Source organism: Thamnophis elegans, unplaced genomic scaffold (assembly GCF_009769535.1).
Source record: "Thamnophis elegans isolate rThaEle1 unplaced genomic scaffold, rThaEle1.pri scaffold_352_arrow_ctg1, whole genome shotgun sequence".
Classification (NCBI taxonomy): domain Eukaryota; kingdom Metazoa; phylum Chordata; class Lepidosauria; order Squamata; family Colubridae; genus Thamnophis; species Thamnophis elegans.
Genome location: NW_022473823.1, coordinates 1 through 24169, shown reverse-complemented (window position 1 = coordinate 24169; position 24169 = coordinate 1). Strand labels below are relative to the sequence as shown.

Genomic DNA, 24169 nt, shown 5'->3' with positions numbered 1-24169 from the left:
AAGGGACCTGGGAGGTCCTCTAGTCCGACCCCCCTGCTCAAGCAAGAGACAACGGCTGTTTTCACTGAATAAACAAAATAGAAAATTGGTGGTGGGGGGGGAACAGAACGTGAAATACTCTTGTCTCTTCAGAGCCAAAAATCAGACCAGCTTCTCACTCTGTATAAAATTCAGAAAAGTCAAAAAGCTAAGAACTGGTCCGTTTACATTAAAATGTGAATTATACCACTATTTGGTGCATTTTACAGGGCGGGGCATAACCTTTTCCTAGGGGGTCACAGCAACACTTGTAATAACAACACAAATAATTCATACACCATTCGAAAGCCCATCAAAACTGAGTTTATTGACACGATTTAATAGTCAGTATGACCACCATTAGCCCTTCGAACAGCATTCAAACGAGGTGGATAAGAATACAACAAATCTTCAAACAGTTCCGTTCGATTTTCCAGATTTTTCAACACAGTTTCCAAATTCATTCTCAAAGTTTCAACCGAATATCGATTTTGACCTTGCTCCTGAATCATCAGAGCTTCCATTTCATCCTTAATTATGGCCCCAATGTTCTCTGCCGGATTGAGATCTGGCAAATTTCCCGGCCAGACGTCATTGCCCCAAAATTCGACATTGTTTTCCTTTAACAATTGCTGAGTCGCATTTGCACGCATGCAAGGAGCTTTGTCATGAAGAAAGACAGCCTCACCAACCACCAAGACATTGTCTGGATCACTGAGAAATGGAATGACATTCTCCAATAAAATTTTCTCACGGAAATAACTGCCATCCCAGGATTCCCCTTTATCCTTCAAACCCAATGCAGTTTCTTGGCTGTGAAAATGACGAAAATCCCGATGCAAGTCGGATTGCGAACGATTTGTCGATATCGTTCATGTTTGGCGATGTCATCGACGTCTTTAGCCCAAATTCGATCGTTCTGGAAATTCGGTTTTCGAATGGCATAAACGAAGAATTCGTCAGATGGCGCCAAATGAAGAAAATCTTCCTCGGTCCATTCAGACAACCAATCGCACAACCAAAGCCGATCTTGAACGTGTGTTTGAGTTTTCAATGGTTTGCAAATGTGGAATGGCTTCAAACCTTCTCGTTCTCGATATCGGCTGATTGTCCTTTGATCAACTCGTTTTCCACGAATTTGAAGGATTTCTTGGGCCACTTTTCAGTTTCCTTTTCGTTGTTTGCGACTGCCAGTTGCAATGATGGCTTTGCTTTCTTGGGACAGTTGCAGAGGACGCCCTTCTCCAAATTTTGTGAAACATTCTTGGGCTGTTTTGTTCCAATTATCAGTAACCCAATCCGGATGACGTTTCAATTTGTTTGCAATCCATTTTCAATTGATAAACGTCGCTCCAGCATCGCGAGCCTCTCGAAAGGCAATGCATTTTATTCTGTCAACGATCCTTTGTTCTTCCGAATCGAATTTTCCAGCCATTCTTAAAGCAAATTTAACATTTAATAGCTCATTCAATTCAGTTTTTTATGGGCTTTAAAATGAGGTGTCGCGGAAGTTGTAAACTGCTGTCGATCTTGCTGTGACCCCCTAGGAAAAGGTTATGCCCCGCCCTGTACTTGCCCTTCTCACTTGCCCAAAGTCTTTTGGAGTGGGCAATCATATTAAAGTATTAATATAAATATTCTTCTTTCCTCTCCTCCTCCTCCTCTTCTCCTCCTCCTCCTCCTTCCCCTTCTTCCTCTTCTTCTTTCTCTTTCTCTTCCTCTTCCTCCTCCTCTACCACCACTTTGGATGTTGAGGGAGAAGCAAAATTCTGATTCTTTCTTTTCTGGCAGCCTCAACCATTGTTAATCGAAGTAGTTGTAGTGTGTCATTGAAAATGAATAATGGAATAAATTAAATCAAATCATTACCAAAGCCCTACATTATTACCCTGGAATGAATAGATAGTTGAAGTTTCGACATATCAACACATCAATAATAACCCAAGAGATTAAAGATTATATGTTAAGGAAGAAAATGTTTATGTCTGCTCATTTTTTTTGGGGGGGGGGTTTCCCCAATTACTTATAGTAGAACAATCCATGGAGGTAACATATTCATGTTGTTTCAATAGTTCCTGTGAAAAATGACCTTTGGTTCTACTCTTAATTCGCAGAATTGTGCATTTCTCAAAGGCAACATTTTGACATCTTATTTGGCAATTGTTAAGAAGCTGTCAGATCTAAATCAAAGTATGTCATCTGAATATCAAGTATGTCATCTTTAGTGATTACATTTCTCTCTCTCTCTCTCTCTCTCTCTCTCTCGTCTTCCGTGTTCTGATTCTGAAGCACGAAATCCCTTCAGTGTGTTTCATACAAAGTTTCAAAGATTAAGCAGATGAATGAAGATCTTCGCAAACCAAACTTTCTTTCTGCTCCGTGTGGTTTCCTTGGGAACAACCTAGAAGCAGTTTGCCATTGATTCCCCCCACCCCACCCCTGGGATTTGTTTGTTTCAGATTAAATAAGTCAGAACCTACTTAATCTTTTCTGATCAACCTGTTCTGACCGAGGCTTCCCAAGAGCATGAAGCAAACTCCTTGTCCCGACAAAAAAACCCACCCTTTTATTAATTGACTGTGAATTCTGCTCATTCACATCCAGCAAAGTCTCTCGATGGAGGATTTACAGTCACAGACCTTATCTGGCTTGGAGAGCTGCCAGGCTGATATCTGCAAAACTTGGCAAGGAGTCTCAGAGAGTCACGAAACAATGAAGCGAACTAATTGTCTCCTGCAAACTCCACTCCCCTTTCGCTCCTCTTTTATTTATATTTGCTCTGGGAGGGGCCATTCATCATCCACCTCTGGCCTTACTCGCAAATCGACCCCTTTTCCTTAGCTGTTCCCTTCGTCTGGCAACTCTGCGCATGCGCACCGTGGGAACAGGCTCCAGCTGTTTGTCTGCCTCACTGACTCTGAAGGCAGCTGTTCCTCTCTCACTTCCTCACTGTCCAAATCTGTTGCCAGCTGTGCTGACCGCTGGCAGGCCACAAACACCTGCCAAGTACACCTACTTTTATGATGGCGGGGGGGGGAGAGAAAAATGAGTGCATTACTAATTTGCACGATTTTATTTACAAGAATCTGACCATTTCTCTGTTTTCCTGATGGTGCTTTGACAAGATCTGACAATGATTTCCTCTTTCTTGTGTTTTTGTTCAGGGAATATAGCTCACATAATCAATTTTCCTATTCCTTTTTTTTATATTTTTAGAAGATCTTGCGGTGGAACAGACACTATCACAACTTTCTGATGACTGCAGGTATTTCTACACAGCTAACACTGGGAAGTAGTGTTAACCTCAAATGCAAAACTACAATAAGCTGTATCCTATTAGTTTTAACACAACTTTACAAGGGTTTTTTTTAGTGCGGTCAAATGTATTTCCATTCATTATAGCCTACCTTTATTCATTCCTGTTGTTGGAAGAAATATCCGTCTGGTTCAGTTCCAAGCTGGGAGAAGGGAACTGGAGACAAAATGGAGGCTGGAGGCTGATTGGAAAGAGGGTTTAATGGTGAAGTAGAACCACCAAGCACATGGTTCTGGGCAGACCACATGGAGTTGAGAGAGGGTGGCTTTTCTACCTTCTCTTGGCTTTGCACTTGAACTTCCTGTTCCTGGGCAAGAACATTTATTCTATTGGCTGTTGTCAGACTCCCAGGGGGCCATGTCGGGTCATGTTTGTCTGAGCCCCTAGGTTTGGTTGAAGCTTGGAGGTGATGATGTAATGAGGAAGCTTGTGTTCTGAAAGGGTATTGGGAAATTCCTATTGGGTCTTAATAGCTTTCTCTTGGTTTGGATCTTGTGCGAGGGCTAATCCCATCACCCTGAGGCTGGAGGTTTTTTGTCTTGTAAGGCTGGCCCAGTATTTCTTAATGGGTACCAATTATCTGATGGGTCAGGGAGCTGGGGCTCTGAGTTTCTGTCTCCCTTAAGATTTCCATTTCTCTTTTAGGGGAAAAATAATATTCTGCCTTTTTAAACATTTCTCAAAATCTCATTCTTCTAGGAGGGGTGACTTCCCTCACTGCTTTGTTTTCTGTTTCAATATTTATTAGTTGCCATTTTAATATACACACACACCTTGTATAGTACTTTGTGTGTGTGTGTGTGTGTGTGTGTGTGTGTATCAGTGGTGGGTTTCAAAAAATTTTCGGACCTACTCTGTGGGTGTGGCCACCTTTGTGGGAGTGGCTTGCTGGCCATGTGATCTGGTGGGAGTGGCTTGCCGGCCATGTGTTTTCTTCTTTCTTTCTCTCTCTCTCTCTCCCTCCCTCCTCTCTCTCCTTCCTTTTGTCTCTGTCCTTTTTCCCTTTTTTATTTCATCTCTCCCTCACTTTTTCTTTCTTTTTTCTTTTTTTCTTTATTTCTTTCTTCCTTCTTTCTCTTTGTCTCTCTGTGTGAGTCTGTCTGTCTGTCTGTCTGTGTGTTTTGTGTGTGTGTGTGTCAGTGGTGGGTTTCCAAAAATTTGGAACCTCTTCTGTAGGTGTGGCCTGCTTCTGGTGGAACCTCTTCTAACCGGTTCGGTAGATTTGACGAACCGGTTCTACCGAACTGGTGCGAACTGGTAGGAAACCACCTCTGGTATGTATCGATGTATATATACACATGTACAGCGCACACTGCTGGCTCATATTTTAGTGGACAATCACTTAAATGAGCCAGCAGTGTGCGGCAGCAGTCAAAAAAGCCAACTCAATGCTAAGTTGCATTAACATGGGAGAGAATAAAGTTCACACAAAGTATTAATATTGCTTTATAAAGCCTTAGTAAGACCACACTTAGAGGACTCCATCCAGCTTATTCACCATATTATAAAGAATCTTGAAACTCTGGAAAGAGCACAGAAAAGAGTAATAATGATTATTAGGGTGTGCAAGTTAAAACATATAAAGAATGGTTACAGGAACTGGGTGTGTCTAGCCTAATGAAAAGAAGGACTAGTGGGTGACGTGATAGCAGTGTTCTGATATTTGAGGGGCTCCTACATGGATGAGGGGATCAAACTATTTTCCAAAGACCAAAGGGCAAGACAAGAAACAATGGATGGAAACTAACCCAGGAGAGAAGCAATCTAGAACTAAGGAGAAATTTACTAACGAGGAGAGCAATCAACCAGTGGGACAGCTTGCCTCTGTAAATTGTGGGTGTTCCATCAATGGAAGATTTTAAGAGAGCTGGACACCCATTGTCCATATGGTATATATGGTATCTCTTGTTTCAGCAGGGGGTTGGATTAGAGGATCTCCAAGGTTCCTTTCCAACTCTGTTATTCTTTTATTCTGAAAGTTTGCATATTCCTGGGAAAGAGCATTTGATTAGGATGTGGGAGGGTTGAATCTATTCCACAGCAATTTGACCCTGAACATTAAGTCATATTTCTGCTGTTGTAGCTACAGGCCTTGTGAACAACCATGGAGGAAGTGTGGAGATATTGAATAGCACATTTCTTCCCCACCTTCCATAAATATTTTGCACCTGCCATGCCACCTAATTCACTCAATTAATCAGCAAGGCAATATTTTGACTCAATGGCTGATTTTTCCCACAAATCTGAAGGCTGAACAAGGTCAGAATTATATGAACAATTCATTATAAAAGGGATTTAGAAAAGATGAATATAGAAGCTGAAAGGTTTTCTATTTTTCCAGTATTGCGCCACCAACAGTCTTGCTGCCGTTATTAAGTACAAAATCAAGTTAGTCTCTATAACAGTACAATTGTTAGTTATACCTAACAGGAATAACTGAGGGGTAAACTTTATCCTCTTTTTGCCCATTTTTCAATTGAATGAGGGGGTAGGGCTTCAGGGGGCCAAAATGGCTGTATTCGGTATATAAGACACAACATTTTGATACTCTTTCGTGGGGGGGGAGGTGCATCTTATACTCTGAAATATATGGTAGTTGCCCATCCCTGATTTATAACCAAGAGCCATTCTAATAAAGGAGAATATTTGTAGCTCAGGGTGATCTCTGAGCTTGCCTTTTTTTCCCCTTGCAGATGTTTCATTACCCTAACTAGGTAACATCATCAGTGCCAGTCAACAAAAACAAGCAAGCTCAGAGACCACCAAGCCCCCTCTCAAGTGTTAGTCTATTGGTATGCTCTGTGCCCAATTCTTCAAACACGATACCTCATCAAAGAAAAGTGTACCAAAATAGAAACTCTATTTGACTCTGTGTTGGGACATGTTATGCAGATAGTCTTGTACTTACGACAGTCCATTTAGTGACCACAATGATACTGTCAAAAATGACTTATGATGAAAATTTAGAGCAGGTACATGTTTAAGAACGTTATCATGAAGACTGTTATGAAAAGGGCTACAGTGTTTGGGACGACAATTTCCTTTTATTGAGAAGACTAAATCATCCTAATCATTTTATTTGGGGCTATTTGCCTTGGACTGCAAGGCCATCCAACCGGTTAGTCCTAGAGGAGATCAACCCTGACTGCTCTTTAGAAGGCCATATCCTGAGGATGAAACTCAAATACTTTGGCCACCTAATGAGAAGGAAGGACTCACTGCAGAAGAGCCTCATGCTGGGAACGATGGAAGGCAAAAGAAGAAAGGGACGACAGAGAAGGAGGTGGCTGGATGGAGTCACTGAAGCAGTAGATGTGAGTTTAAAAGGACTCCAAAGGATGGTAGAGGACCAGGAAGGCCTGATGGAACATTGTCCATAGGGTCTCAATGGGTCGGACATGACTTCGCAACTAACAACAACATTTTGCAATGATCGCTGTGCTTAGAGAGGAAAAGCAGGAATTTGTAGTGAACAATCTATGGTTTTATTCTGCAGCAGCTTTAAATTCCTAAAAAAATTAGGTTTGCTATAAACCACTATTCCATCAGGTCAATTCCCCTGCCTGTACAAAGAAACAAGAACAACCTTCTGGATCTAGCAGAAAAGTTTGGCCTCTTAAAAACCCTATATATTATAAAGATGAATTTACATGTGCAATCATACATTATATTACAGGATAACACACTGCCATCTAGTGGTTAATTTGCCAATGGTCCCAATTGCCTGCACTGAAATATCCAGAATAATAATAATAAAAATTGATGGCCTACCAATATTAATGTTGTTCTTAGTTAGAGTGCCTGTGCTATTTATTCATGGTGTGTGAAGGCAATAGTTGATAAATGGATGCCTCCCTTCCTGCACAAAGAGAAAAGTAGGAAGAATGAAGCAAAGCCATCGACAGATTCATTGGTGAAGGGTACTTGGGACACGGTGGCTCAGTGGATAAGAAGCTGAGCCTGTCGATCAGAAGGTTGGCAGTTCGGCCGTATCCAATTTCTACAATGGATAACATAACAAAAACTTCTGGAGATATTAGAAGACTTTTGCAAACACGAATATCGTTGTACTGTTCTACTGTTGTGTGCAAACAACGTGTTGTTAGTCAAGTACTCGGAGCTTTGCAATTAGTTTTAATTTAAACGAAGCAGGGAATTGCATGAAGCTGACAATTCAAAGACTAAGGCAGTTTTGTTTGTTGAAGAAAATAGAGTGAAAAGCTACACATATGTGATACATAAATGGCAAAAAAAAATGTAAGAAGATGAAGTTATGTTCTTAACAAATAATAGTAGATGGAGAAATTTAATGATATGTAAATCCTGGGAGAAAGTTGGTGAGTCTGTTTCAAGGAATGGCTATTGGTCAAAAAATAAAAGTCACTGCGATTAAGAGTGTGCCTCTGCTTGCTTTGATTTAAGGGTCCTATCTGGATGTATATCAAGGGAAACCTAAAAGTATTAAGAATAAGGAACTTCAGAAGAAAGTATAGAAATAAGATTGAGTCGAGAATGAAATAGCTTGTAGGTTAAATAGAAAAGTGAATGGCCTGCATGGAACAATAATATTGAAAGGGTTTGATCATTTGAAGGATTAATTCACAAAATAATATATGAAGCAGTGCTAGAACTTCACATGCTTTTAATAGAGAGATTCGATATCATGTGAAGTTCTTGTACTGGAAGGCCACTCTTGAAATACTGCATCCAATTCTGTTCACCATAATATAAAAAAGATGTTGAGGCTCTTGAAGCAGCGCAGAGAAGAAGGAGAAGGAGAAGGAGAAGAAGAGGAGGGAGGAGAAGAGAAGAAGAAGAGAAGAAAGAGAAGAAGAAGAAGAAGTAGTAGTAGTATAGTAGTAGTAGTAGTAGTAGTAGTAGTAGTAGTAGAAGTAGTTTTGGGGCCCCATAACTCCTTGGTGGTCTTCCAGTCCAACCCCACACTCAAACAAGAGACCCTATACCCATAATGGTGGACCTATGGCAGGCGTGCCAGTGGTGGCACGCAGCTTCCTCTCTGATGGCACGCGAGCCACCGCCCAGTTCACTGTGCCGCACATGCGCACTTGCCTCCCACTGCCCAACTGGACTTCGGTCTCTGCCATGTATGTGCAGAGGGGTAGGTTGCTTGGAGGGGGGTGCTGCGTGCACATGTGTGGGAATGGGGCTCACAGTGGGGGGTCACGTGCGCATACGCAGTGGGAAGGGCATGTGTGGGGGGCACATTGCATTTTTGGGCACGCTTTGGGTACTTGGTCCAGAAAAGATTAACCATCACTTCCCTATACCATTTCAGACAAGTGACTATCCAGTCTCTTCTTTAAAAGGCTCCAGTGATGAAGCACCTACAACCTCTGAAGCAGTGGTGGGATTCAGCCGGTCCGCACCTATTCGGGAGAACCGGTTGTTAACTTTCTAAGCAGTTCGGAGAACCGGTTGTTGGAAGAAATCTCATTTTGTTTTTTTTCCCACTTTACAGGGCTAATCCTGTAAGGAAGGCAGGAAGGAAACATTCTGGTGTTGTTTCTAGCCTCATCTTTATTGCCCTGCTTACAGAAACTGCCTTATTACATTGTAACAGTTGATGCGAAGCGCCCATTGACATGAGTGAGTTGAGTTGGCCACACCCACCCAGTCACATGACCACTGAGCCATGCCTACCCAGCTGGTCATTAGGGCAGAGAACCGGTTGTTAAATTATTTGAATCCCACCATTGCTCTGAAGGCAAACTGTTTCTTGTCCTGCCTCTGGTAGCAAGATGTGGTCTTACTAAAGTTTTTATAAAGCGGTACTAAGACTTAATGTGATTTTGATTCTATGTCTCTGTTTATACAACCCAAGATTGTATTCGCTTTTTGGCTGCTGACACACACTGCTGGCTCATATTAAGTGATCGTCCAGTAGGACTGCAAGATCCCTCTCACAGTTATTATTTCTGAGCCAGGTTTCACCTAATCTGTACTTGTTCCTTTGGTTTACCTGACTAAGTATAGGCAAACCTTGCTTTTATCCACATTAAATTTCATTTTGTTGGATGGAGCCCATTGTTCAAGTCTGTCAATATTCTTTTGAATCCTGAGCTTGTAATATCATTTAATGAGGTTAGATCTGACTGTCTGTCAAGTTTCCTAAAGGTGCCCTAATTGATTCATGAGCCTCGAGCCAAGTTTCAAAAGAAAACCAGTCATTTATTAGGAACACCATTTCAGCAATACCCTATTGCAGTCAGATATAACCTCATTTAAATTATGGCTGAACTTTGCCCCTTTTTCTGCCTCCCCTCAGTCTGTGTCATAAATCACATCCACCAATGAGGTGCACCCCACAAGCCTGCTGTAGTAATTTGAGATCTGACTCTAGCTGAAGGTATGCGTGGAATGGGCTCCCCTCCTTTCCTCAACATGGCAACTTGATAACAGACATGCCGACGCTTTTTGAGTTGACAATCATTGTGACTAGCTGTTCCTGACATTGTCTCTCATCCTTCTAGATGCTGAGTAATTCAGAAAAGATAGCAGAGCAGATCAGCAAAGACCTTGGCTGCTCTGCTCCCCCTCCTAGCCGTGTGGACTCAATTTCTGGCAATTGTAACCCTACATCCTGACGTCACAACGTACCTTGTTCAAGAGCACCACACTCTAAGGGTAACCTTGCAGAACTTCTGATGTGCCCCACTTAGAAGAAGAAAGTGATGTGAAATCAGGTTGAAGTGTATAGTCTGATTTCTAGGCTATTGTGGTATTGCTTTGTGCTACAATCTTGAAAGTCAATTTTCTTTAGGTGTCTTCTAAAGCCTTTCTGTTATTGATAATTACCCTGTTTTCCCCAAAATAAGACCTCCCGGGATAATAAGCCCAATCGGGCTTTTGAGCATGCACTAAAATAAGCCCTCCTTTGAAAATAAATCCTCCCTGAAAATATTGCAACACAGCAGCAACCATGAGGTGACCACGCTCGCCGTATCCTGAACCTCAAAATAATAAGACCTCCCCCAAAAATAAGGTGAACCGCTTATTTCTGGGTCAAAAGAAAATAAGACCCTGTCTTATTTTGGGAAAATGTGGTAAAATTTATTAAAATATGAATGAATTGATTTGATCCTTGATCAATACATTGTTTACAGAAATTGTTCTATTATTTCAATGCCAACTGGAAAAATTCAGTTGTGCCAAGTTTAAAGGGATGACAGCTTTCATCAAATTGCTTTGTTTGTTTGTTTATTTAAATGAGGGACAAATGTTTATCCTCTGTAGCATCTATTTGGTTAATTTATTCAATTGTTTGGAACTCAAATCGGGTTAAAGGCTGATTCCATTAGAATATATAGTTCATCTAAATTAGTTTGATTATTTTTTAAAAGACAGAGAGGTACAGTGACAGCAATAATTTGACTCTGATGCATTGTTGTATATTTCTTCACTAGGTAAAGAGATTTTCGGAGGCCTTCTTTTACGCAGAGCATCAAAAAGCAGCTGCAACAACTTTCCAGGAAAGCCTGTATGTCATTTTCAGTGTCTTCTTTCATCTCACTCCTCCTCCTCCTCCTCCTCCTCCTCCTCCTCCCCCACCTCCTCCTCTTCCTCCTCCTCCTCCTCTTCCTCCTCCTCTCCTCCTCCTCTTCTCCTTCTTCTCCTTCTTCCCTTCTTCTTTTTCTTCTTCTTCTTCTTCTTCTCCTCTTCCTCCTCCTCCTCCTCCTTCTCTGTCTCTGTCTCCTTCCCCATCCTCCTTTCTTCTTCTTCTTCTTCTTTTTCTTTCTTCTTCTTCTTCTTCTTCTTCTTCTTCTTCTTCTTTTTTCTTTCTTTCTTCTTCTTCTTCTTCTCTTCTCTTCTTCTCTCTCTTCTTCTCTCTCCTGCTCCTCCGCCTCCATATCAAATATGAATGTTCTTTGTTTTTTCTAAGGGAGAATTGCTGCAAGAGGTTTTCAGGAACAGAGAAGGGGTCTTTTGTGCACTCTGAACTTGGATGTCATCCTGCAGATGTTCATTAATCATAATAATGATGTTGATGTCACCTAGTTTGGATAATGAAATGTCTGCATGAAAACCACCAAGCTCAGAGAGCACCACAGACTTCTCATTTCAACCCTGAGCTACAAATATTGTCCTTTATTGAAACAGAGAATGCTCTGGTGACTTAATTTTGGTTTCACATTTAGAGGAGAATAACTAGATCAGAGTAAGCTTCCACTGAACATGTGAAGTTCTCCTCTTTACATCTGTTCTGACCTAGGCTTTCCCAAAAAGCACAAAGCAGAGTCTTGGTTCTGACAAAACCCCTTTTATTAAATGAATGTGAATTCCTCTCATTCACATTTGGCAAAGGCCTGGCAAACAGTCTTTCAAAGGATAATTATGACTACAGACCTTATCTGTCTTGGAAAGCTGCCATGGAAATATTTTCCAAATGAGGCGCTGTGCAAGGAAAGATTGGGCACAGAGTCTCTGAGATTCATGGACAGATCTTCACACTCCTGAAACAAAACTAACGGCCAAATGAATTGTTTCCTGCAAAAGCCCCCTCCCCTTTTGCTCCTCTCTTATTTCCTGTGGGAGGGGCCAATCACCTTCCACCTGTGACTTTACTCCCGAGTCGACCCTGATTTCTGAGTTGTTCTTTTCTTCTGGCAACTCTGCATATGCACACTGGGAACAGGCTCCAGCTGTTCCTCTGCCTCACTGCTGTCTAGTTCCATAGGGATCTGATCACTGCCAGGCGCCTGGCCCCATCTCTCCCTCTGATATAGAACCCTCATCAGAGCCTTCCCCAGGCTCCGACTGGCCCATATTCCTCCCCAACCTCCTCACTGTCCGAATCTGCTGCCAGATCCACAGGCCACCAGCGGGCCACAACACCATCTTCCCTTCATGGTTGAGGGCAAACAAGGGAATGATAAGTGATGAATGATGCCTTGAAGATCTGTTAGGCAGATGGATCAAAGTGAGAGATGCTAAAGAGACTTGTACTTCTTCTTTCTGAGCCTTTCTCTTGTGATAGTCAACACCAAGTTCCACGTTCTATAATATAAGATTCATTGTTTGTTTAATGGGAGATGGGAGACATTTTTTGGGGAAATTCACAATGGGAATTTATCGGTCTGGTTTAATAAGAGTAAACTGAAGAGGGGACAAAGAGAGGCTCAACAGAAGCTTCAAATGTCCTCTAATTTGGGATAGAAATTATTTCAACATTTCTCTAGAAACCCTACCATAGTCGTAATATTTAAAGAATAAAAACAAGCGAAACATCATTTTAATCCACATTTTTGTCCCCCCCCTCCAAAATATTAAGCATAGCACTGAGCCAGCCCAAATGTTAGTTATCTCTGCTTTAAATTAAGCTATTGGTATCAGTGTGAAGAATCAGGACCCCACAATAAGTTCCAGTTGAGCTGACTCATTGCTCATGCTTATACACAAGAATCTGGCCAACTAAAAACCAGCACTAATTTGGCGCTAGATAAGGGTCAATGGAATTCAAGAGGGGTTGGATTGAGACATTGTGGGAACACAATGATGCTAGTCTTTGTCTATGGAGATTCTCAGCCGTCCAATATGGTTTTCCCAAAATGCTTTTTCAGAGGCAACTGGACTTTCCAGTTTTTCTTTGAAGACATTTTACTTGTCATCCAAGAAGCTTCTTCAGCTCTGATTCGATGGTGGGGAATGGAAGGATTTATTCTCCTTGTAGATAGCTGGTCATTTGCATTCTTTTAGAGAGTCATTGTGGCCACTTGGATGTTTATCTATGTCCTCAGGATCAGCTGAGTAATGCAAATGTTGTGGAGCCTTCTTGGAACTGTTGAAAGCTGTGTTGTAGACTAGAGATAGATGATGTCATATCCTTCCCCCCCTGTTGAGAGATATGGTATGTGCAGTACAATGCAGTGAGCCACCTGTACATTGGCGAAACCAAACAATAGATCTGTGCATTGGGGAAACAAAACAACCACTTCATAAATCCATGGCATAACACAGGAGGACAAACCTATCAGGACAAGATTCAGCTGTCCATCCACATTTAAAACACAAAGGACGCTTTTGAAAGCAGCGAAGTCCACATTTTGGACAGGGAGGACCGCTGGTTTGAAACAGCCCTCTCTCAACAGAAAGAAAGGGATACGACATCATCTATCTCCAGTCTATAACACAGTCCTAAATCATGTGTATTCCATGGAGAAGGTAGAGTTTCCAGTGAAAGTGTGACGTTCTCCTTTCCCCGCCCCCCATCTGATTATTTCATTCTTGTTACTCTCTACTCATTTTCTAACTTCCAATAGAACTGTTACCTTCAAAAACAATGCACTGTAGGATTATTGAAAACCAATTGGAAATTAACAGTGAAAAGGGAAATATCCCTCCCTCAGATCAGAAGAAAAAACGGTTCCGCCACAAATGCGCGAACGACAAAAGCGCGCCTGACTAACCGCAGTGACAAAACCGCGCCGACAAAACCGTGCACCGAAGGAGCGAAGAATGAGCCCTGAAGTGCGCCGGCAACAGCGCGCCGACAGAAGCGCGCTGTAACCTAACCCTAACCCTAACCCTAACCCTAACCCTAACCCTAACCCTAACCCTAACCCTAACACTAAACCTAAACCTAACCCTAACCCTAAACCTAACCCTAACCCTAACCCAAAACCTAACCCTAAACCTTACCTTAACTTAAATCGCGCTTCTGTCGGCGCGCTGTTGTGTCGGCGCGCTGTTGTCGACGCGCTTTAGACATCGCGGTTTTAGCGCCGCGGTTTTGTCGGCGCGCTTATGACGTTCGCGCTTTTGTCGGGTCACAGAAAAACGAATGATGATGAAAAGCTGCATTCTGATTTTCTCCTTCCCAACAGCATCCAGCATCACAGCCAGATCTCAACCGAAGTCCGATATTCTGAGTATTTGACCCGCATGCCACCTCTCCCTGTGGAATGCCTGGACATTGACGGAGACTGGAACACGCTACCAATTATCTTTGAGGACCGATATGTTGACTTCCCTTATCAAGGTGGGCAGGGGTAGGAATGCTTTTTCATTTCCGGGAGCTTTCAGTTTTAGTGCAGAAGGAACCATTCTGACCATCAGAATTGTGAAGTGCCGCAGTTACTTAAAAAACTGCTACTTTTGAGACTGAATTGTCAGGCCACACGTGCAAGAAAGTTTGTGATGGAGAGAGTCAACCTGGCAGTTAGAAGACATGGCAAAAATTCTTTCATTTCGCAACAGAGGCAGATTTAACCAGTGCTGGTTAATTAACTGTTCTTTTTTTTTTTTTTTAAATTTTTATTTTTTATTTTTTATTACATAGACAACATGGGAAGGGAGAGGATGGAGAAAAAAATGGGGGTGGGGAGGGAAAACCCATCTCACATACAATATGCCGTTTAATCACAGGTGCATTCCTACTAAGTTTATACATCCCGTATCTCTCTATTGTATATTTAATAAGCCCACAATATAGGTTTAAAAAACAAAAAACAACAAAGTAAAACAGGGGAGAGGAAGAGAAAAAAGGGTGGGGGAAGAGGGGGAGGCCAAAAAGGACAAAAAAAAAAAAGTTCAAGAAGAGAAGGGGAAAAGAAAAAAAAAGGGTGGGGGGAGGGGGAAGGCCAAAAAGGACAAAAAAGGTCCAAAGGAAGGGGGAAAAAAAACAAAACAAAAACAAAAAAGAAAAAAAACCATCATCACATACAGCATGTCGTTTGATTACGGTTGTTTTAACCTCTACATCTTCAAATAATGTTTACCATCTCAGATATTTCCTCTAATGTAACTAAAGGTCTCATTTTCCTTCTACAATATATATTCAGTTAACATTAGCATTGTTTCCCCCAGAGAATATACTTCTATTCATTGTTATCTTGCATTTCATACCTTCAAACAGAGATCTTATTCCTTCATTGTTCAACAAGGCATCGCTGCCTATATATACCAGTTTTCATTTGTTCCCCTACTAGAATTGCCTTATCAGCAGCGAAATATCATTATAATAAATTCTTAACCTTACATTATATCACCAGACCTTATATTAGTACTTCCTTATATCATTGTTGAATTATTTCACACAGCATAATTAATCATCATTTACTTTTCCAATTAAGGCATAAGTATATCATTTTTCATTTCCAAAATTTTGTTCTTTTCCCTTAGCCATTGATAAAACAAGTCCCATATCTTATAAAATTGTTCATCCTCTTGCTCTCTAATTTCAAATGTCAATTTACTCATTTCGGCACAGTCCATTATTTTTCGAATGATTTCTTCCTCTTTTGGTATTGTTTCATTTTTCCAGTTTTTTGCAAATACAATTCTGGCTGCTGTTACAACATTTACAATCAAATATTTTAAGTCTTTGTTGTAGGTTTCTGGTAAAATTCCCAATAAAAAGACCTCTGGTTTAAGTCTATTTGTTTATGTATCATTTCTCCAACCACATGTGGATTTTAGTCCAGTATCTTTTGGCTTCAGTGCAAGTCCACCACATGTGGTAGTATGAGCCAGGTATCTGGTGACATTTCCAACACTTTTCTGATTTATTCTTAAACATTCTTGCGATTCTGGTCGGGGTAGATGCCACCTATAAACTCTTATACAAGTTTTCTCTATATGCAGTAGACATTGTCATTTGTAATTTTGAGACCACAATTTCTGCCAATTCTCTAAATCAATCCCATACTTAAATTTTTCCCCCAAGCAATCATAGTTTCTTTAACTTGTTCTTCATGCAATTAAACTCCAATAAATATCCATATAGTTTTTTAATTACTTTTTCATCGGTACCTGTTAGAATTTTATCTAGCTCAGTCATTTTATTATATAGACCTTTAGTTTTTCTATCTTCATTCTATCTAGATTGTATCTGTACATATGAATACCAGTTCATTTCCATCCCTTCTTGCTTCACTCTTGACTAGATTTGAGCTCACCCTCTGCATTCAATAATTCTATATATCTAACTGTTTTTCCTTTTTATGTATTATCGGATACGAGAATGCTTCAATTGTTGATGTCCAGACTGGAATTTTTAGATAATGTAATTTTTTAGTCTTTTCCCAATTTAACAACAACGCCTCCCTTATATAATGTCTTCTAAAGTAACCATGTGGTTTAGTTCCCTTATACCATAAGAAAGCATGCCATCCCAACAGCAAATCGTGACCTTCTACATTCAATAATCTAGAGTTTTTTAATGATATCCACTCCTTAATCCACATCAGGTTTGCTGCCTGATAGTATAGCTCCCAATCGGGTAAACCAAAACCTCCTCTTGATCTAGCATCTTGTAGTAATTTAAGCTTTATTCTAGCTTTTTTCCCTTGCCAATAAATTTCAAAACTATTTTATTTAAGTCTAGAAAAAATCCTTACCCAGTCTAATTGGGATTGTCTGGAACAGATATAAATTCTAGGTAGAATGTTCATTTTAATTGTAGAAATTCTTCCCATCATTGATAAATGCAAGTTTCCCCATTTCTCCAAATCGATTGCTATTTGTCGTTTTAATCTGGTATAATTATCCTCTTTAAGAGTGCTACATCTAGGTGATAAATGTATCCCCAAATATTTAATTTTACTTGTGTTTTGAATCTGCAACATTTCTGACAACTGATCCTTTTGTGTAGCTGGGATATTCTTTGTCATGATCTTGTTTTATCTTTGTTTATTTTCAAGCCTGCTACTTCTCCATATTCCTCTATTCTTTCTAACATTTGGGTGCAGTTTCTAATGGGTCTTCAAGAATGAAAACTAAGTCGTCGCGAACGCTTGCAGTTTATACTCTTCTCTCTTAATTTTCATTCCTCTTATTTCTTCTTCTTCTCTGATCTTTCTATTTAAGACCTCTAGTGTTAGGACAAAGAGTACGGAGATAGTGGGCAGCCTTGTCTTGTACCTCTCTTTATTTCAATCGGTTCTGTTAGTTCTCCATTTACCATTATCTTTGCTGCTTTCTGGTATATCGTTCGTATACTTTGAGTGAATTTCTTGCCAAAGTTCATCTGCTCCAGTTGCAAAAACATAAACTGCCAATTCACATTATCAAAGGCCTTCTGCGCATCGAGGAACATCAGTGCCAATTGTTTTTCTGGGTGGGCCTCATAGTATTCCAAGGTATTCAAAATTATTCTCATATTGTCTTTGATTTGTCTTTTAGGTAAAAAGCCATTTTGATCTGAATGGATGAAGCCATTTAAGTATTTTTTAAGTCTCTCAGCTAGTATAGATGCAATAGCTTGTAGTCTGAGTTTAATAAAGAGATTGGTCTATAATTCTTGATTTGTGTTAAATCAGTCTCTTCCTTGGGTAGTAATGTGATATACGCTTCTGACCATGACTTCGGTATTTGGTTCTCAGTCATCACTTCATTCATGACTTGTAGGAGTGGGAGGGTCAATATTTCTTCAAATGTTCTGTAGAATTCCACGGGTAGACCATCTGGTCCTGGGGCTCTCCCATTATTTTGTTTTTTAAGTGCCTCTGTTAGCTCCATCATTGTTATTTTACTTTCTAACATTGTTCTAGTTTCATCTGGTACCTGGGGGAGATTAACTGTTCTGACTCCCCCCGTTCCACACCAAAGCACTCCAAGCCAAAGATATTTTACGGAATTTATTAATAGACAGACAGGTCCTTGGCAGCAAGCCGGCACAGACAAGCCATGGCAGCAATCCAGCACAGATAAGCCTTGGCAGCAATCCACCTGCCAAGCTCACAATACTGTTCTCCAACATTAGTTAATGCGTTGACTTCTGCAAAAGGGGCGTGTGCACAAGCATTCCTTTTATAGTATGGAGAGGAGCCTATTAACCACCAACTGAGTGCAATTACCTCCTGTAACTGCGTAATTGTTCCTTACGCCTATTAGCTCTCCGGTGCCGAGCATCTAGGAACACTCCCTTGGTTCCTCCACACTGCTGACATCCGGATCACACTCTTTATCTCCTCCTCACTGGTCCAAGGCTCAGGCACCTCCTGGTGGCCAACCAGCCTCTCTGCGCCCTGCTCGGAGTTGGAACCCTGTCCAGGGTCCTCCACATCCTCCAAAGCTGACTAATAGGGCTGTCGAAGTCTGGTGGCAACTCCAATGGCTCCTGCTGGGCCACAACAATTAACCATTGTAGACCAGGCCAAGTCCAAAAAATTCTAGGGAATTTCTAAAAGCCTGGCACTTTGACAAATCAGCCATTGATAGACACATAGACATTAACAACATCTATATGCCAGTGGTGGGATTCAAATAATTTAACAACCAGTTCTGTGCCCTAATGATCGGCTGCATGGCATGGCCATGGTGGGTGTGACTAGAGGGTATGACAGGCAGCACTTGGCCTCCTGCACCCCCCTGGGAGCAAACACAGGCTGCAGGGGTACCCCCACGTGCTCCATTTTGGGCCTAGCAGGTGTCCCTGCACTTACCTGGGAGCCAAAATGGGGTGTGTGGGGACTCCTGGCAGGGGCAGGGCAGGAAGGGGTGAGGCCAGCCAGAAATTTACCAACCGGTTCACCAAACCGGCTCAAACCGGCTGAATCCCACCACTGCTATAGACTATGCAAAAGAGACAGTCAGCTAGCCCAAAAGAGTACAAAAAGACTTCAGCACCTCTCCATCAGCCATCAGCACTCAGATCAGCCTAGATTAACTCCAAGGTTAACTTCAGACCAACAATCAAGTATACAATATCCCAATCAAGAAACTGTCAAAGAAGCCAACAGCAAACAGCCCAACCAAATAATCTCAAAGACCGTTTCCACCCACACAGACAGGGAAGCCACAGCAAACGTCACTTCCTTCTATCACTGATGATGTTACCTAGTTTGGCTAATGTTTGCAAGGGGAAAAAAGCAAGCTCAGAGAGCACCAGGCTTGTTCAGAGCTGACATACACTGAAGTCTGGTTTCAAAGTAATCTCATTTGGGTTTGGGATTAGGATTTTCTCACGTTGTCATCAGTGGTGGGATTCAATTTTTTTTTACTCTCAGCTCTGTGGACGTGGCTTGGTGGGCGTGGTGTGGCTTGATGGGCATGGTTTGGTGGGCATGGCAGGGGAAGGTTCCTGCAAAATCCCCATTCCCTCCCAATCAGCTGGGACTCAGGAGGCAGAGAATAGATGCGGGCGGGGCCAGCCAGAGATGGTATTTACTGGTTCTCTGAACTACTCAAAATTTCCACTACCGGTTCTCCGGAATTGGCCAGAACCTGCTGAATACCACCTTTGGTTGTCATATTCTTGGTGCCTAATGGTCCCATTTTTCTTTCCTTTTCAGTTCAGGGCTTAGACATTTTGGCAAACTACATGATTTCTGCAGTGGACAATTCTCAAGTGGACCTTGACCGAAGTGAAGAGCCTTCCTCGAACAACGATATTGCTTTAGCAAAGGGGTACCGGAGCAGCATCCCTTTCATTGTACATACGGACAGGATACATAGAAATTTGGTGTTCCCTTTTGGCTATTCAAAAAGTGACTCCTGTACAGACAAGACTTTCAAGGCTCAATCCATGACTCAGGTATATACAATGAATGGAAATGTCCAGTCCCACATCATTCGGAAAGAGGTGGAGAACAATGTGATATCTAGCTTGCCATCAGATCTCCTGAAAGATCCTTCAAAAAACTTTAAGGGACCAATGAGATTTACAAAAATTATAATAGGCTCACCCCGGAGGTGCCCTATTTCAATATGGAACCCGTGCGTAAGACCGTTCATCAGAATCAGTCAATGCTTGTTATGAATGCTCAGTGCGACACTGGCAATTGCGAACCTCCTAAACATGTGGACGGGATTGGTTTGAGCCAAGCAGCTCAAAGGGATAGTTGTGAATCTAATGTTGCTTCTGAGAAACCAATGTTCACCGAGACACCAGTAGATCGACGTAGTGAAACTCAGAGGACCTTTGACGTAGTTCATAATTTCAGCTCCACCCCAACAACTCCGACAACAGTTGTTGAAGAGTCCAAGTCACATCTGAAGGAGCATCACATGGAAAAGCAGGAAGAGGTCCTGACCTCAGGGGTTATTAAGAGATCTTCATCCGTAATTTCAGACTCAGGAATTGAAAGCGAGCCCAGTTCGGTGGCTTGGTCTGACGCGAAGAGCAAAGCCTTGGAGTTGACCGGGGATCGCGAGATCCTTCACCAGCTCGCCAAAAGGCACGCAACCCACCGGAATTCCCTGGAACACACAGAAAGCATACAAGTTTGCCCAACGGCATTCAAGCCTCGCTTACTTCCATTAGCTCCTTGCCTTATGAGGAAGAAGAAAGAGAAGTTGAGCCCAACAAGTTGACGAAATCAATCTCTGCTCCTCAATCAGCAGTCCCGAGGATCCTGCAGAAGCCATGGATGTATCCAAACCTGATCAAAACATCTCAGGTGGGCAGTATGTGGACATAGGAAATGCCAGAATGATCTCAGTGGGAAATATTTCTGCCTGCCAGGATGGAGGACCTCTGCTTCCCAGTGCTTTGATGGATCACCCAACATCTGATTGCAACACTGCTCACTTACAAGGAAGTGTTGATGGCTTTCCTGAGAATGAAGAAGTAGTTTGGAGGCCACAGGAGGGCGCTATCTCAAGTAGAATGCAGTTGCCAGAGAGAAGAGAGGATAACCTTTTAGAAAAAGCCAATAACCATTTGGATACAGATGCTTCTCATCTGGATGTCTACCATGAGGATGCAAACATGAATCACAACCACAATTTGTACGCTGCAGATGTTTATGCCTTCTCCAACAGTGAGAATGAGATGATGGACTTTTGCTATGCCCATCCAGATTCAAAGACTCGGCGTACAATTGAACTTCACCAAGGACCCTCTGCTACTACCTCTCTGGTCCACAGTAGAGACATCACACGTTTACAGAAAGTTGAGCTGGACCACCGACCTGAGTGTCGATCGTGCAACATTGAGCTGGAAAAAAGAGACCTCAAGATGTAGCAAATAGCACCGGGTTTCATTCCGCGGTGCCAGAAACTTTGGGACTCGAGAGTAAGGCCCTGGAGATTCAATTATCTGTTTCTTGCACGGCCACCTGTCTGCCCTTTTCTTCAGTTCTCAAGAGACACCTCCACTGACGGTCTTGTCCTCCAAGCAGGTCACTTCTCCTATCACCCCCAACCAGTAGGGTCCTTTGGGGTCATCTCTTGTGAATCTAGTAAAGTGGGGGAAGAAGACAATGAACAAATGCTCAAGTAAGGATTGACTTTCTTCAAAATGTTTTACAAAAGTATTGATATGCTGAACATGTGCACAGTACATCTTAGGGTGGTAAGACAATACTGAATGTAAACAATAGTGTCTTCCTTCCTTCCTTCCTTCCTTCTTCCTTCCTCTCCTTCCTTCCTCCTCCTTCCTTCCTTCCTTCCTTCCTTCTTCTCCCTCCCTCCCTTCTCCCTTCTTTCCTTCCTTCCTTCTTAAGTTGTGGATGATCCATCACTGGAGGCTTTCAAACAAAGCTCGACAACCATTTATCTGAAATGATATTAGGTCTCCTGCTTGAGCAAATGGTTGGACCAGAAGACCTCCAAGGTCCCTTTATTATGCTTGCTTGCTTGCTTGCTTGCTTGCTTGCTTGCTTGCTTGCTTGCTTGCTTGCTTGCTTGCTTGCTTGCTTGCTTCCTTCCTTCCTTCCTTCCTCCTTCCTTCCTTCCTTCCTTCCTTCCTCCTCCTGAAGTCTCTGGAGGCAAAAACTGGCCCCATGAGCAACCCGAAGTATGTTCCTGAACATCTGGTTTGCCCTTAGTGCCAGTTTTTCCGCGCTCCAGAGGCTTAAACTCCGGAGGGTGAAAAATGGCCTCAAAAGAAGGCCAAAGTCAGCTGGCCAATGCGTGCATGCGCACTAGCCTGCGGACAGGGCAACGCCTCATGTGCCTGACAAATGGCTCCACGTGCCCCTGTGACACGCATGCCATAGGTTCAACATCACGGATAGAGGGGTGTCCCTTTAGAACAGTGTTTCTCAACCTTGGCAATGTGAAGATGTCTGGACTTCAACTCCCAGAATTCCCCAGCCAGCATTCGCTGGCTGGGGAATTCTGGGAGTTGAAGTCCAGACATCTTCACGTTGCCAAGGTTGAGAAACACTGCTTTCGAAGCTTCTGAGCATCATCAGTGGGTGCATCACCATGCCTTTGTCCCTCTCCTTCATCTTTTGTGGGTTTTTCCAGGGTTCTCTGCAGTGTATCCTTCCTAAAATTGGGCCTGTGTGTTGTCTTCATTTGCCATAGACAAGAGCATGAAGGTTGTGTTTGTTGACATTGCTGAATTGACATTGCACCTCATGTGGGAAATTAAGGACCGTTGTTTGCACTCAGATTTGAACAACTAAAACAGCCCTGCTTCTCCGCCACTGAGATACCTGTTGTAATTAACCAATGGTCCAGTAGTTGCAGCCTCTCGAGTGCCTTGTTCAGCCTGTGATTTATTGGTGTATTCTCCAGTGTTCTATCAGGCCAAGAAAACATTTAAAAAGGAGCTGAAGATTGAAGGATTCTGTACAGTGACTTATCCATACTAGCTTCTGATGTCCCGTATTTTCCACCAGAGGAAGAGGAAGAAATTTGAAGATGGGATTCACCTAGTGATCTGTGGCCATGGTCTAGATGGTAAGGCAATCCCCCCCAACATACATTAACACAAACAAACACACATGTGTGTGTTTGAGAGAGGGGGAGGGAGGGGAAGGAGGCAGGAAGAGGGAGGGAGAGAGGGAGAGGGAGCAGGGGAGAGGGAGACACCAGACAGGACAGACAGACACAGAAAGAGACAGAGACACAGAGAGAGAGAGACAGAGAGGCACAGAGAGACAGAGAGGCACAGAGAGACAGAAGAGAGAGAGAGGCAAAGGGAAGGGAGAGACAGAGGCAGGGAGGGAGAGAGAGGGAAGGAGAGATGGAGGGAGGGAGAGGGGAGAGAGGGAGGGATAGATAGGGAGGATAGAGGGAGAGAGGGGGAGAGAGAGGGCGGAGAGTGAAGGGAGGGAGGGGAGGGGGAGAGAGGGGGATAGAGGGATAGATAGGGAGGGAGAGAGGGGGAGAGAGGAGGGGATAGGGAGGGAGAGGGGGGAAATGGGGGAGGGAGAGGGATAAAGAGAGAGAGGGTGGTGGGGAGGGAGGGAGAGACCGAGGTAGAGAGGAGAGGGAGGGCAGGAGAGAGGGAAGGGGGGAGAGAGAGACAGACACAGAAAGAGAGAGAGACTAGCCCAAAGTCACCCACCTGCTGTAATATTTAAGACAGGTCTAGAATTCCCATTCCCTGGTTTCTAGCTTGCTGCCTTAACACCAAACTGCCTCTCTCATTTCCTTCATAAATATGAACTACTAGATATAAATAGAGCCACCTATCCATCCTACCTTCTAAAGGATTCCAATCTTGACTGCATAGAGGGCACAAAGGGGTATCCAAAGGGTAGATATCAAAGTCTTTACTCTTTTTGGCTTTTGCAGGTAACAGTGCAGATCTTCGGCTGGTAAAAACGTTCATTGAATTGGGCCTCCCTGGAGGGAAACTCGACTTCCTTATGTCAGAAAGGAACCAGGTATTTGATTCATCCTTCAGCGGTTCGTTTGAAAACTTGATGTTTGCGTATAGTATAGTATAGTAGAGTATAGTATAGTATAGTAGTATAGTATAGTATAGTATAGTATAGTATAGTATGTATAGTATAGTATAGTATAGTATAATCTTCATTACATTTGCATTAATGTCATTACTTGCCATTTCACAGCATTTTCTCCTTCCTAATTCTTTGATTAAGTGCTCTTTATTGCTTTTTGTTAACTCGGTGGCAGCAACAGAATTGATGTCATGAGCTGTTCTTCATAAGCAGCACTGTCTTCCTAAATATTCCA

At 42.4% G+C, this 24169-nt stretch overlaps 1 protein-coding gene across 1 annotated transcript; it reads left to right on the top strand.

Annotated features, from left to right (window-relative positions):
• Positions 1-6279: 6279 nt before the first annotated feature.
• LOC116523476 (protein FAM135B-like) lies at positions 6280-23856 on the top strand (the record flags this gene model as incomplete). Its single annotated transcript, XM_032238592.1, is given in 16 exon segments — positions 6280-6306; positions 9826-9885; positions 9887-9979; positions 10759-10832; positions 14176-14330; positions 19585-19826; positions 19985-20507; positions 20510-20626; positions 20629-21252; positions 21255-21374; positions 21377-21430; positions 21433-21511; positions 22761-22807; positions 22810-22876; positions 22878-22924; positions 23765-23856. Coding segments are annotated over 16 exon segments (2421 nt in total), but the record flags the coding sequence as incomplete, so codon positions are not given.
• Between the last annotated feature and the right edge of the window lie 313 nt (positions 23857-24169).